Raw genomic sequence first — 15,150 nt, 5'->3', positions numbered from 1 at the left:
CACAGTGCTGAACCCACAGATCAGAGACAGTTATAGACTCTCTATGGAATCCTTTAGAAGGAAAAGTAGAGTTCTTTTCATTTTGAAAGGAGGAACATGAACACATGAATTGAGAGCAGGATGTTGAGCTAGTGATGTCCTCATTGTTACTCAAGACCTGAAGAGGGAGGTAGGGAACCTGCAAAGGACACTGCTTGTTTTATTCTCAGTGGGCAAATGAGAATAACATTGGTGATGGGAATGTTGCACTGGTGAAGATGGGTGTTCTTTATATGACTGAAACCCAACTACAATCATATTTGTAATCAAGGTGTTTAAATAAAGATATTTAAAAATAAATAAAATAAAAAAAAGAATGAGAATGAGTAGAAAGTTGAGTAGCAAAAGTATGACCTGAATTAAGAAAATAGAGGATAATAGAGATTATACTCTCTCTAGTTCTCTTTTCTCTCTCCCTCTCTTCCTTTTTATCTATCTCCCTCTTTCTCTCTCTCCCTTTCTTTCCCTCCCCCCCCTGCATCACTCCTCTTCTCCTATTCCTCCCTCTCCTGTCTTCCCTCTCACTCACTCTTCCAGCTCCCCTTGCCTTATTCCCCCTTTCTGTCGCCCCTTTTCTATCTTCTTGGTCTCCTCTCTATCCTCCCTTGAACACATCTTGAGTCCAGATTGTCTCTGCACATCCTTTGATGACTACCATCAAGTTGCCATGCCTGGAACCACTTCTTACTTACAGATTCAGTACGCTTAGAGTGATAGTGGTAGGGGGGAGCAAGGGAAAAATGAAAGAGGGATCCAAGAGACTTTATTTTGGGTCAGCACCCCAGCCATGATTCTCAGGGAGGAAGTCTAAACCTACATATATATATATGAAGGGAAAGGGAAAGGATACTCTGCTACATAATAGGGCTCTTGAATAGAAATAGTAAATTTCCTTATGAATTAGCATGTAAACAAGAATGGCCAAGTTCAGATGGAATCTGAGCTTTGAAATTGGAGTGATTTGCAGACTTGCAAAGCACAATTGACATTTTAGACCTTTAAGTATTTTAGACCTATTTTAGAAGTGACTAATGTTACTAGTAACTAGTTACTGGTAACTAGTGAAATATGTCCACACTCTTCAAATGTTTCCTCTTTTTACTAAGAAACTCAACAAGGGGCTGGAGAGATAATGCAGCAGGTAGGGCACTTGCCTTGCATGCACCTGACCCAGATTTGATCCCCGACACCTCAGTCTCATACTGCTTCCTGTGTACCAATAGGAATCAACCCTGGGTATACTGAGTGTGTCCCAAAGACAAAACAAAATGGAAAAGAAAAAATAGAGAAGTAGACTGACTTTTTGGTGTAAAAAAATAATCTCTGCTTTCATATGATGGGCCTTTTTCTTGTTTCTGTCAACCAGAGTATTAGTTTCTTAAAAAACTTCTTGTAAGCATATGATGACCCTCTCACAGTATAGGTGCCACAGGGCCCAAATTTACTTTCTCACATGACCCTCTATTAGAGAAACAATAGTTGGAAATACAGGTTTGTAGGAAGCAAAGTCCTATTTAGGACTAAAACACCAAGTTAGTTTTAAGTTAGTCATAAAATTTCTTATTATTCAAAGATGCCTTCGTTAAGTTCTCCTTTTCCAATCATGAAAATTGTAGTAGTAATAATTGTTAATTGTAGTAAAATAAATAGTAGTGGGGCCGGAAAGATAGCATAGAGATAGGGCATTTGCCTTGCATGCAGAAGGACGGTGGTTCAAACCTCGGCATCCCATATGATCCCTCGAGCCTGCCAGGAGTGATTTCTGAGTGTAGAGCCAGGAGGAACCCCTGAGCGCTGCCAGGTGTGACCCAAAAACCAAAAATAAATAAATAAATACATACATACATACATACATACATACATACATACATACATACATACATACATAGTAGCAACCACTTACTGAGTAACTACTGCATTCCAGGTATTGTGTCCAGGGCCAAAAACCAAGAAGTTGGAATTCAAACTGTGCAATGTAAAGCTTATAGAGTGCATTATGGTCATTTCTGGAGATGTAGCCCTAGTGACTTACCACAGCTTATCTAGAAAGTTCTGGGTTTCATCCTCAGCACCAGAATTAGACAAATAGTCCTTCCATGATGTCACTTCCTTGTTATTCTAGTTTTGTTTTTATTTTTGTAACTCTTGTTCTTCTAACCTCAGTAGTGCCTGTTCAAAAGTCAAACAAACCATATATAACAATGTAATGCCTGCAAATTCTAACTTGAGATGGGATCCAGACTTCATGATGGATTTTATCGAGAATCCCTCTGCCCGAAGCATCAACTACTCAATGCTGGGCAAGATCCTTAGTGACAATGCAGCCAACCGCTATAGCTTCGTCTGCAATACGCTCATGAATGTATGTATGGGCCATCAGGATGCTGGAAGGTGAGCCCGGGACCCTAAAATCTCTGATCAACCACATGGCCATTGTCTGCACACAGCTTTGCTGAACATCTTCTGCATGGGCCTAAACTGACATTTAGTGGTGTGAGGAGGCAGAGGGGGTTATTTTCTTTAGGTTTTCATGTTCTTTTGCTTCCAAACTTCTCTTTCTATGGAGATATCTTTAACCTGACAGTTTTCTGACCTGAGCTTTTAATATAACCCAACAAATTATCCACATATTTGTAGAGTGTATATAATGAAAATAAAAATAAAATGACCTATATTTTGAAAACACTGTATAATGTAACTTATGAATCTTCCATTTTTTCCAGCAGTTTATTTATTTTTTTAATTGATTGGTTTTGGGGCCACACCCGGCTATGCTCAGGGGTTATTCCTGGCTCTGTGCTCAGAAATCACTCCAGACAAGCTTGGGGAACCATATAGGATGCCGGAAATTGAACCAGTCTATCCTGGGTCAGCCGCATACAAGCAAATGCCTTACCACTGTGCTATCTCTCCCGGCCCCAAGCCTTCCATATTTTGATGCCCTTAGAAATGTATAGTTAGAGGAAATATTTATTCACCAACTTAAACCTGCTCCTTGACATCTATTCTGATTATCATTTGCTGCTCAGTTGTTTAAGTATTAGCAAACATCTGAGGCCAAGTGGCTCCAGGTTCTACTGGATTATTTCAAGGGGGGTATTGTTTAAATAGATCTTTGAATTCAAAATATAAGTTGTCTGGATGAGAGTGATCTATGCGTGTACGATTGTGTGCGTTTGTCTTATGATCATTACATTTCCGCTCTCTTTTCTGCCTTCCAGGATCAATGACATAGCGAATTTCTCATCCGAGCTCACAGCCTGCTGCACTGTGCTTAGTTCCGAGTGGCTTGGTGTGCTCAAGGCCCTCTGCTGCTCCTCCAATCATGTGTGGGGGTTTAACGATGTACTTTGCACTGTGGATGTAAGTTTTCATTTTCATTGAAAACTCCAATCTACAATGACGTATTTAGTGAGTGATTAAAAAAAATTTTTTTTTTGTTTGTTTGGGGTGCATGAGTGCTACTCCAGGTACTGGTTGCTTGGAGCAGGTGGCTGGAGAGGGTGGTAGTCATTTCTGGCAGGGCCAGAGGAGCTGGGGATCAAACCCGGGTTTTTCTCGTGCAAAGCATGTACTTCAGTGTTTTTCTCATTTCCTGAAGAATGATCTTTTTTCTTTATTGCTACAACTTTTGTTTTTTGGTTTTTGGGTCATACCCGGCAAAGGTATACTCAGAGGTTACTCCTGGATCTATGCTCAGAAATCACTCCTGGCAGGCTCAGGGGACCATATGGGATGCCAGAATTTGAACCACCAACCCTCTGCATTGCAAGGCAAACGCCTTACCTCCATGCTATCTCTCCGGCCCCTATTGCTACAACCTTTAAATGAAACTTTGTGAGACACTTTTGTTTTTCTTTTCCCATCCCAAAGCTGTAAATTGGAATGTAGTTGTCATGCATTTAAAAAAAGTGGAAGGAAATCAATAGAAGTGAAGTAGATTATCTCATCTATATATCAGAGATGCTGATTTCCCCGTTAGCTGGAATTTCTTCTGATAGGTCTCTTCAGAGCTGTTGATCATTTTTACCAGCACCGTGGCATCCTCACACCTAGCTGTAAGCACAGGGCTTACTCTTCGCTCTGTTCTCAGGGGACCATCGGCAGTGCCAAGAAGCAAACCAAGCTCTGTTGCATATAAGGCAAGGGATTATCCCTCTGGGTCCAGAAAGTTATGCCTTTAAAAATCTGCCTCTCAGTTAAAGGCTCTCATTTTAATATCTCAGTACATTTCATCTTGACAGTATTAATTAGTATTATAAAACCTGTTAGTATTATAAACCTGTTAAGGTTTTATATATTTCCTGGCCAGTAGAGAATCACATTGTATCTCATGTAATTCCTTTACATCTTGGTTTTTGCTTCAGTTTCCCTGCCCTTTGTTTATCATCTATACAATATGAATTAATAAGTGTGTGAATCTCAGGATTGTGCTATTGAACAACAAGGCACTCTTTTGCGATCACAAACCTGCTTACTCTGAGATTTAAGACTTAGTTGGAAAAATTCAAAGTTGTGTTTATAACTGATTTTGGTTGTTTTTTGATTGTTTGTTTGTTTTGGGGGTCACATCTGGCAATGATCAGGGGTTACTCCAGGCTCTGCACTCAGAAGTCGCTCCTTGCAGGCTCGGGGGACCTATGGGATCCAGGATTCGAACCAGAGTCTATCCTGTGTTACTTGCATGCAAGGCAAACTCCTCACGCTGTGCCTTTGTTCCACCATATAACTGATTTTGTGATCCAACTCACTTTTTGTGATTCCTCCAAGGAAACCTCAAACATAATTGAGAACTGTGGCTCAGTTAGGGGAATCTTGTGGTTTTGCCTTACTCCTCAATGTTCTGAGCCCTAAAATGATGGTTTACACTGCATTCTGCTAAGAAAAGTAAAATAAATAAAATAAAAAGGTTTACGTAAGCTTCATATTTTAGGAGATTCTGGAGTGCCATTCTTTTGCTTTTTGTAAATGCAAGTTTTGTGCATTCAGAGTTAACTGAAATGTGTTCTTGGATCCCACTGGGATGCGGATGGATCCCATTTTCTGGCCCACCAAGCAGTTCTCAGCCGCGAGGGCGCTCAGGCCACTGTTGCCCTCCATTGGGCCCAGGTTGGCACTTGTGAGTTTTGATGGCATTGCCAGCCACACCCTGTAGAATATTGAGCTTAGATCTGACCTACGAGAGGGGGTTAGGTATTAAAACGTGTCAATGTTTTTCTTGAAGGTGAGTGACCTTTCATTCCATGATTCATTAGCTACTTTCATTGCTATTCTGATAGCACGACAGTGTCTCTCCCTGGAGGACGTCGTGCAGCATGTGGCACTGCCCTCCCTCCTCGCAGCAGGTAAGGCCAGAGGGGGGAGAGGGGTTCAACGAATGTGCTCGGTGGGGTGGGTAGGGTGTGTGTGGCTTCTAGTCCAGGATAGGCCTGGTGGAGGGTCAACCTTGTATAGCAAAGCTGCTCCTAGAATTTGGCATGGAGGACCTGGGCACTGTCTGTCTCCTCTTTGTTTCTCAGGAGAACAGGCCCCCTTGCCTTCCTAATTCTGATTTTATTCCCTCCTTACCCTATGGAGCATTTATGTAAATTATGACCAAAAACAGGGACCACCAAAGGAGCACCCTGGAAGGGGCTAGAAAATTTGTCATTGAACCCTATCTCCTCCTCTTTTCCGTAGCTTGCGGAGATGCTGATGCCGAGCCTGGGGCGAGAATGACTTGCCGGCTCCTGCTCCATCTCTTCCGTGCCCCCCAGGCCTGCTTATTGCCTCAAGCCACAGGTGAGCAAGGCTGACTTGGGTTCTGGCCACAGATTCCGTGGGTGGAACGTTCCAGAATGCCTTTCCTGTCTTGAAGGAGAGAGCATGGAGTGTGCGGGGGTGGTACAGGCTTCTTTCTGCACCTTCCCCCTGAGTTAGAGCAATGATGGTCTGGCAAACCCAAACAGGAGTTAGAGCCCTCGGTTCATGGGTCAGGGCATGTAGTTGGAGGGGCTGGGGACCTGGAGCTTTCAGATAGTCACCACCAGTCTCTAATGTCAGCTGTATACCTACAGTGTAGCTGCCTACCTTCCCTTAAAGAAGTAAGGGATGATTTCTGTCCCTAAAGTATGTGTATGTGAGAGTCAGCCTAAGTGCACAAACCCCCCCCCAAGCTTTTCTGTACACTAATTGAATGATATAAGGGGGTGATAGAGGGAGGGATGTTGACAGTGTTACTGAGGGAATCTAGGAATATGGGATGCCTCCAGCAGAGCTTATGACATGAAGCACCCATGGCCCAGACTGGGTTGGGGAAGTGTTGGGGGGGGGTGTCGGGAAATGAAGGGCCTCTTAAGGATTGTTGCTTCTTTCTAAGGCAAACCGTTCCCAGGGATCAGATCATCCTGTGACAGACACCTCCTGGCTGCAGCTCACAACAGCATTGAAGTAGGAGCCGTGTTTGCTGTCTTAAAGGCAATTTTGATGCTAGGTAAGGTGGTCCCAGCACAGAGGTGGACCTGCTCCTGTAACTGTGGTAGAGTTCTGTATATGTGACTTGAAGTCTAGTTGATATGAGTTGAAACTTACACACACACACACACACACACACACACACACACACCTGTCCCTCACCTTCACTCCTATAATACCTTCTGGGGTGACCTACACAGATAATTCAAGATATCTTGTTGATCTGTTTTAAAATGGATTCTCAGGCCAAACTTTGTTGGTCCTAGTTAACCTCATCATGAGTAATAATGGATTGGCCATTTAATGGAAGGCCTCAATTTTTGGTCAGATTTCAAGAATTGGATAGCAGAAACTTGGGTTTTAACCTTAGTAGAACTGCTACTTTGGGAATGCTTTATAATTTGTATTATTTTATGAACTGAATGATAATTTCAATGTTACTAATATTGATAAATTGATAGCAGTAACAAATTTTGGGGGTGAGGAAGGCTTCAGCCATTCCTGGCTCTGGTTCAAGGCTTACTGCTGTCTCTGTGCCAGAGATCACTTATAGCAGTGCCAGAGATTAAACCAGGGTTGAATATTAACAAACCCCCATGCTATCTCTCTGTCCTCAGTCCCCAGAGATAACTATTGTTTCATGCAGTACATCATGTCCAAGTCATCTTTCTTACCTGTTCTAGATTCTCCTCAGTGCCTGGGCCCTGGGAAGTGGGTATTTCTAGGGATGGAGCCCAGGCCTCCTACATGCTGAGTGTTTGTTCTAGAGTACCGTCACTCCAGCCCATCTCCCCATGTTTTTATTCCAGAACTGGCTCAGGATCAGAAGTCTCAGTTTCACTTTGCCTTACTCCAACCTTGGCTAGTATTCATTTGGTCTTGATCAACTGGTTATTGTTGATCATCTGAAGATGCTCCCTTTGATTAGAAAGAGAATAGCTGAGTAAGGAGAAAGTGGTTTTGGTATGTTGTAAGGAATATGCACGTAATCTTATTCTCTTTATACTTCAGTTGGAGAAGGGCTTATTCAGTTGTGTTGAGGATAAATTTAATAATGAAGATAACAGGATTGGATTCAAATGTTTAGGAAGAGGCTGGAGTGATAGCACAGTGGTGGGGCATTTACCTTGAATGTGGCTGACCCAGGATGGACCTAGGTTCAATCCCCAGCATCCCATATGGTCACTCAAGCATGCCAGGAATGACTTCTGAGCTCAGAGCCAGGAGTAACCCCTGAACTCCACCGTTTATGGCCCAAAATCCAATAAATAAATAAATAAATAAATAAAATTCCATGTTCTAAAAGATTAGGAATTGGAGAGATAGGTCACTTGCCTTGCATGTGTCCAATCTGGGACTGATCTCGACATCCTATATATCCCCTGAGCACCCAAAGGAGTGAGTGATTCCTGAGTATGGGATCAGAAATAACACCAAGCAGTGCTGAGTATGAACCAAACTCTAAAATTAGTTAATGAAAAGTGTATATTGTGGCCCTGAGAAATAATACAGTGGGTAGGGCATTTGCCTTGCTTGTGCTTGGCCCTCGTTCAATCTACAGCACGATATATGCTATCCCCAAATCCTGCCAGGAATTATCCCTAAGCACAGAGTCAGGAGTAAGCCTTAAATATTGTTAGGTGTGCCCTTTGCCCAAGAAAATTGAACTTCTTCTTGGGGATAAAGAGATAATACAAGGGTTAAGGCCCTTGCTTTGCATCCTGATGATTCTGATTGAAATCCAGGAGAATCTGGTGCCCCAAACACCACCAGTGTTCATTTCTGAGCAGAACCAGGTAACTGAGCACTGTTGGATGTGGCTCCAAAACAAAAATGATGAATAAACATATTCAGGAACATATTCTTACACATATACATGGATGTATATATGCGTGTGTATATCTATTGCTTTACAGTGCCCCTGGTTTTTGTGAAAAGGAATATGAGAGCCACATTATGGGGCTTGGAGGGGGTCATACCAACTCCTCTGAGCATCTTAATGTGTGTTATTATAGTCAACATTAAATCCTCATTTCTTGACTCATCTCTGTGCTTGACACTGGCTCCCATCTCATCTTGGAGCATGTGCACCTGGTTTTTTCCCCTCTGGAGGATCTCATGCTCTCTCTTGAACATGCTTCATTCTTTATGTCCCCTCCCATTTCCCTTAAGTTTTGTTATGTAAACAGTTTCATTTTTATTTTTAAAAAACTCACTTCTTTGAGTACAATGACTGCAGTGATGTTTGAAAGAAAAGTTGTACTTACTAAACGTGGAACCACAGAATTGGGCTCATTTTATTTTAAACTGTTACAGTGTGAATGCCCCTCAGAGTAACTGAAAAGCTGATTTTTAGAACACAGTCAGGAGTGCCAGATAAATGCATGATGGTCACCATTTAGACATTTGGCATGATGAATGCTATCTACACTGAGGTAGATGTGAAGTGCACCAGCCTTTTTTATGTATGCACATAGCTGCATTTTAATGCCCAGCAGCACCCATAGCTCTAGTCCCAATTTTTCTTTGAATGCCTCCCCTTGACCTTGTCACTTGTCTTCAGTCTCAGTAAATGGTTCCTCTATGAGGTCAGGCTGGGTGGACATCAGAGAGCTTTGGGCCAGGCACTCCCTGAGCATGCCTCTTTCTTCTGTCCTAGTATCTGTGCTATTGCAGATGATCCTTAAAACCACCATTATATCCTTCCTTATCATTTTTAGCTCTCAACCAAGTGTTGGGTCTTCTGAGCTGGGAATGGCAGGGGTCTGTATTTCTGTTTTCTTAGCCATTGTCATTTATATACTTCATTTTGTCTTCACATTGTCATCTCTTAAGTCCTGTACTCCAGAATCTATGTGACTTGAAGCAGAAAACTATTGTATGGCTTTTGGGGTCCCCTTTCTCTGATAGTCTGGCCCCCAAATGTAGAAGTAGCAGTTTAGGTGACCTCGAGTTGGAGAACTATGTGAAAATGAGCTCACAGGTCTAGGAATGAGAATCTGTGGTAGGAAAAAAAAACCTCGCATGTATGTGTCCTGATTCCATCCCCAACACAACATGAGACTTGGTGGCCATGGAATGGGGCGTTCAGCTCCCTGTGAGGCCTTGCTATGGGAAAGTGAAACAAGCACTTACTCCCAGTGGATTTATATTGATGGTGATAGTTTAAGTCATTGTTTTGGGACCATATTCAGTGATGTTCAGGTATATGCCTGAAGGGTCTCTGGTGTCCTACTGCAGTGCTGGCTGGGAATCAAACGAATCCAGGTCAGATGTGGGCAAGGCAAATGCCTCTTTTACTGAACTCTCTCTTCTGCCTTCAGTGGATTTAATGAAAAGTGCCTAAGGGTGTACTGTAAGGTATTCATGTGTTGAAATGGGTTATAGGCTGTATCACTTCACTTTCAGTTTTATAAATCAGTGGTTATTCAGCAATTCTCATTTCTCTAGCAGACTTGATACTTCTTGGTTGACCTGTGCGTTTTAAAAGGCTTTTTGTGCTGACCTGGATTTGGATTTTGCCCACAGGGAGACTGGGAAGGCCTCATCTAATGGGATTCTTGGGGGTTCCAGCACATTTCAGATCTTTTGTGTAAACAAGTAGAGGTTGGGAGGCTCTTGTCCCCAGGCCTTCCCGCTCACCAGATTGTACTTTCTCTCCAATGTTGGTGGTTGTCTTTGAGTTAGAAAGGACATGTGACTGAAGCTATGCAAAAATTCTGCTCTTTGTTCCCACTGGGACTCTCATTGTAGTGGGATATTATAAATCGGTCATGTAATCCTGGATGTTTGCAGAGATAAGAAATAGGCCCAGAACCTTTGATGAGTGTCTCTCTGGGGCTGCCTTAGTATGCTCTGCCCTTCACTATTTCTTTTTTTTTTTTTTTTTTTTGATTTTTGGGCCATACCCGGCGGTGCTCAGGGGTTACTCCTGGCTGTCTGCTCAGAAATAGCTCCTGGCAGGCACAGGGGACCATATGGGACACCGGGATTCGAACCAACCACCTTAGGTCCTGGATCGGCTGCTTGCAAGGCAAACGCTGCTGTGCTATCTCTCCGGGCCCTCTTCACTATTTCTTGAGCTAAGAAGCTTTTACTTTTAGCCCATGTCTTCAACCAATCAAATGAATTTGAATATATTTATCTAACAGTTATTAGTGAAATCCATTTCTTGGCCTTTCCAAACTAATTGTAAATACTTCCTGCCCCTGCTTCCCCATATCTATAGAAACATCTCACAGATATGGTCTTAATTCATGCTCTTTTGCCCAATCCATAGTTATGCCCCAATGACACTACTTCCATATGTTATATCCCTGCAGATGGGCCTCACTCACATGCTTCACAAAGATTTGGCAACAGTTGGAACTTGTGTGAGTGTGCCTTTATGATTCTCTTCTTCAGGAGATGCCAAAATCGGCGCTAACAGTGTCACTTTAAAGAGCGAAGACTTTGCCATGCGGGGCTTGCGGCGGGAGGGGAATGCCGAGGAGCTATGGACAGCCTCACAGAATTCCAAAGCCTGTGGGAAGAGCATCTCCGTAGAAACGGCCAATTTGAGAGAATATGCCAGATACGTGCTGAGGACAATCTGTCAGCAGGTACTTTCCAGATTTCTTTGGAAGTGTGCATAAGCTATGGAGGGGAGGGGTGAGGTCACATGCACAGAAAACTTGCACATCTGTGATTCTTCTTTTCTGCAAGCCCTTTATTTATTTTTAAATTCATCATTTCTGAAAAGTTGCATTGCTGCTAAAAAACTCAGAGGCAACCTGTTTTTTACCCTTTGCCACATTTTCCTGATATTTCTGTGTAAGAGAAGGAGAATGCATGCTCTGTTTATTTGTTGTTCCTTTGCTTTCTGCAGAGCCACGTGAGTGTTAATGGTCAGTTAATCTCTATTAATCTTCAGTAGCCCACTATTTCTTTATTAATGTAACCAAAATAGGTCAGAAGTCAGGATGTTCAGCCTATCTACTATTAGGCCCCATTCTGATTCAGGTCCCAGTTGACTGGCCTGAAACTACCAGTAGATTAGCTTCAGACTTTTCCTTCCCAGCCAAGCTGTGACAGACATATTATGCCTTCCACTTTCTTCTGGACTAATGAGACAGTACAGAGGTTAGGGTACTTAACCTTGCATGCCACCAATCTCAGTTCAGGCCCCAGCACCAAATATGGTGCCCCCCCAGCACTGCCAGAGGTAACCCCTCAGCCCAGAGCCAGGAGTAAAGCCTTAATAGCAGCCAGGTGTGGCCCCCAAACCAAGAGCAAACAGATTTCTCTCCTGTACAGTTGTCATTTTTCCCTCATAAGGGAAGGCATTTTGAGACAGTGCCTCTGTTCTGCTCCCCATCGCTGTATGTGAGTCACCTTTACTTTCCCCACCTGCTCAAGTGATTTCATGTAGCATTTTTCAACTGGGAGTTCTCATGGCACCCTGAGGACCCCCAGGATTTTTGTAGAGGCTGTAGCATAGCACAGGGGCCCAGCCAGTAGGACAGAGGAGCCATCCACAGGGACTGAGGTTGGAAGCCAGCTGAAGTGGGAGAAAGAGTGAGAAGCTCTGATGCAAAGGACAGATGGCATCGGTAACTAGTATATTGATTAAAATAGACCAAAAGGCAGGATTCCTTTGATCTCTAGCACCACATGGAACCTGGAGCATCACCCTAAGTACTGCCAAAGCGGCCCAGTTTATCGCCCACACTGCAAGACCTTATTAGCACCACATCTATGGCCTCTTGCATTGAACAACTAACCCCTTAGCTAAAATTTGCCCCCTGCCTCCTGAGCTCAGTTTGGGGGACCCACTCACTCTTACAATGATAATCGTCAGAAACAGATCTGGTTTCAAACTGGACTCTTGTACTGTGGATGATTTATTACCCAGATAGTGACTTTGACAAAATTATTTAGAAAAAGTGAAGAGTTTTTTTTTTTTTTAAACTTGCAGATACTCTGGAGGACAACTTGCCATATGAATCAACGTGCTTACATGCTTCTAGGCTCTTTGGCATAACAATTATACCTTTATCAAATTAGCAAAATGTGTTATATAGGAGATAAATATACATTGAGGTATAACTGAATACTCATGATAGTAGCATTGCTCATAATGATATTAAGAAGCAGCGCAATGTTCTAAATGTTCTATCTTGTTCTGTTAAGTGGAATAGGGTACATTGTAGTCTGTGAAAATGAAGACTTATTCTGTTGTGGAATCATTAGCATTACATAAATAATTGAAAAAGAATTAGAAAACGGGACCAAGAACCAGACTTCATTTTCCAATTAAAAACATAAGCCTATAATTCCTCGGCATGTTTTTTTTCTCCTCTCTAGGTTGTTTTTGGTTTTATTTAACTTTTGGGGTGCTTAGGACTTATTCTTGCCCTGCACTTCTAGAGGGTGCTAGGAATCCAACTGAGGTTTGCCATGTGTAAGGCAGACACCCTCCCTGCTTTACTCTCTCTCCAGTCCCTTTTTGTGTTTTTGCTTTTGGGACTGGCTGCATGTGGCTGTGCTCAAGGTTTATTCCTGATTCTACTCTCAGGGACCACTCCTGGCTATTTGAGTTAATTTTTTTTTGGGGGGGGGTCACACCCGGCAGCACTCAGGGGTTACTCCTGGCTCTATGCTCAGAAAATGCTTCTGGCATGCTTGGGGGACCGTATGGGATGCCGGGATTCAAACCACCAATCTTCTGCATGAAAGACAAACACCTTATCTCCATGCTATTTCTCTGGCTCCTATTGGGGTTATTTTTAACATTTCTTTTAAAGATCAAGATTTCTACATCCTAATTTGTTTGTTTGTTTTTGGGTCACACCCTGCAGTGCTCAGGGGTTACTCCTGGCTCTATGCTCAGAAATCACTCCTGGCGGGTTCGGGGGACCATATGGGATGCCATGATTTGAACCACCATCTTTCTGCATGCAAAGCAAATGCCTTACCTTCATGCTATCTCTTTGGCCCCTCTACATCCTGTTTTTAAGGATTTGGAATACTACAAAATTTAATTAGGATCAGGGATGTAGCTTATATGTATATCTTGGTTTAGGCCCCCAACATGACGTGTACTCCCCCTATACACACCAGAATAACAGGGCATGCCCCCCCTAGAACTACCAAAAAATAAATAACAAAATAATATTTTCTCATGTGAAGTTTTTAAACTCTTTGGAAGATTTATCCCATCTAACTGTGTGGAGTGAATCTGGTCCTTACTTCACACACAATCCAAGGTCTGGGTTTGCAGCTACCATTTTTGCTGGGGAGCAAAGTTGCACACTTTGAGATTGCTCCTGGCATTGACCTGGCGTCTCCTGGCATCACGGAAACCATGTGGTACCATGGATCAAACGTGGGTTTACCATGCAGAAAGCTTGTGATGTGGCCCTTTGAGCACCAGTCCTGCACACTGACTGCCATTCCCACTGCAGGAGTGGGTGGGAGAGCACTGCCTCCGAGAACCCGAGCGCCTGTGCACGGACAAAGAGCTCATCCTTGACCCTGTGCTCTCCAATATGCAAGCCCAGAAGCTGTTGCAGCTCATCTGCTATCCGCACGGCATCAAGGAGTGTGTGGAGGGGGACAACGTGCAGAGGCAACACATCAAGCGCATTCTGCAGGTGCTGGCATGGTGCAGAGTGCGGGTGGGGTAGGGGACTGACCCTGGGCACCATCTCTGGCCTCCGAGTCACCATTTCTCTGTTTTATCATCACTAATGCTTTTCTCGTTTCAGTTCATTGTGGTATATATATTTTTTTAAATCCCCATTTCTGTGTCCTGAATGCACTCTCTGATTGTGTGGCTGTAACACAACTAGTCATTCCACAATACTGATATGGAGGTCAGCTTTGTGGAGGGACTCAGATTGATAGTTTTCAAAAAGTTGTGAAGTCAGTCTGGGATGGGGTTGGTCAGGTACAGAGATTGAGAAGTTTCTTTTGGGACTTAGTAGTGCCTGGCTAAGTGGGACACACAGTTTTGAACATTGCTGTTTATTATTGTGTCACAGTCAACTTAGATCATGGGAAGTTGAGCCTTTGAAATCCTTTGATTACTCTTGCATTTGTTTTTTGTTTTGAAGAGAGGGACTACTGCAAGGAATTATTCTATTTTCAGATGCACCTGGTATTCTTCATGTGTTAATACGTCCCCTTTTCCCCAGAACCTGGAGCAGTGGACGCTGAGACAATCCTGGCTGGAGCTCCAGCTCATGATCAAGCAGTGTCTGAAGGACCCTGTGAGTAGACAGGCCAGCAGCGAACTCCGATTTTTGTTGGAAAGCCAAGGGAAGCCCTGAGTGCTGTTTTTTTGGGTTCTTTCTCTCTCTCTCTCTCTCTCTCTCTCTCTCTCTAGGGCTCTGGCTCCATGGCTGAAATGAACAACCTCTTGGACAATATTGCCAAGGCAACAATTGAGGTGTTCCAACAGTCAGCTGACCTGAACTCATCTGGGTCAGGCCTGGGTCTCTTTAACCCCAGTGGCCTGAGTGTCACCGACACGAGCAACTCAAGACAGAATGGAATCAAGACCTTCCTCAGGTACTTTCCCCTGAGCACTCATGCTGGTTCACCTGTGCTGATCTGTTGCACGTGTGTCCTTTGGCGACACTGCCAAAATATAAAGTAGATTCCATGCAAGCATGT

General features: G+C 43.3%; 1 protein-coding gene across 1 annotated transcript in view; it reads left to right on the top strand.

Annotated features, from left to right (window-relative positions):
• Positions 1–15,150, top strand: part of MED12L (mediator complex subunit 12L) — a 294,127-nt gene that overhangs the window by 237,859 nt on the left and 41,118 nt on the right. Inside the window, 9 exon segments of the mRNA XM_049785377.1 lie at positions 2,203–2,430; positions 3,261–3,402; positions 5,264–5,384; positions 5,719–5,820; positions 6,398–6,511; positions 10,897–11,093; positions 13,938–14,126; positions 14,670–14,744; positions 14,861–15,045. Coding sequence (XP_049641334.1) covers positions 2,203–2,430; positions 3,261–3,402; positions 5,264–5,384; positions 5,719–5,820; positions 6,398–6,511; positions 10,897–11,093; positions 13,938–14,126; positions 14,670–14,744; positions 14,861–15,045 — 1,353 coding nt within the window.

Source organism: Suncus etruscus, chromosome 13 (genome assembly GCF_024139225.1).
Source record: "Suncus etruscus isolate mSunEtr1 chromosome 13, mSunEtr1.pri.cur, whole genome shotgun sequence".
NCBI lineage: Eukaryota > Metazoa > Chordata > Mammalia > Eulipotyphla > Soricidae > Suncus > Suncus etruscus.
This window is presented reverse-complemented; position numbering and strand designations above follow the sequence as displayed.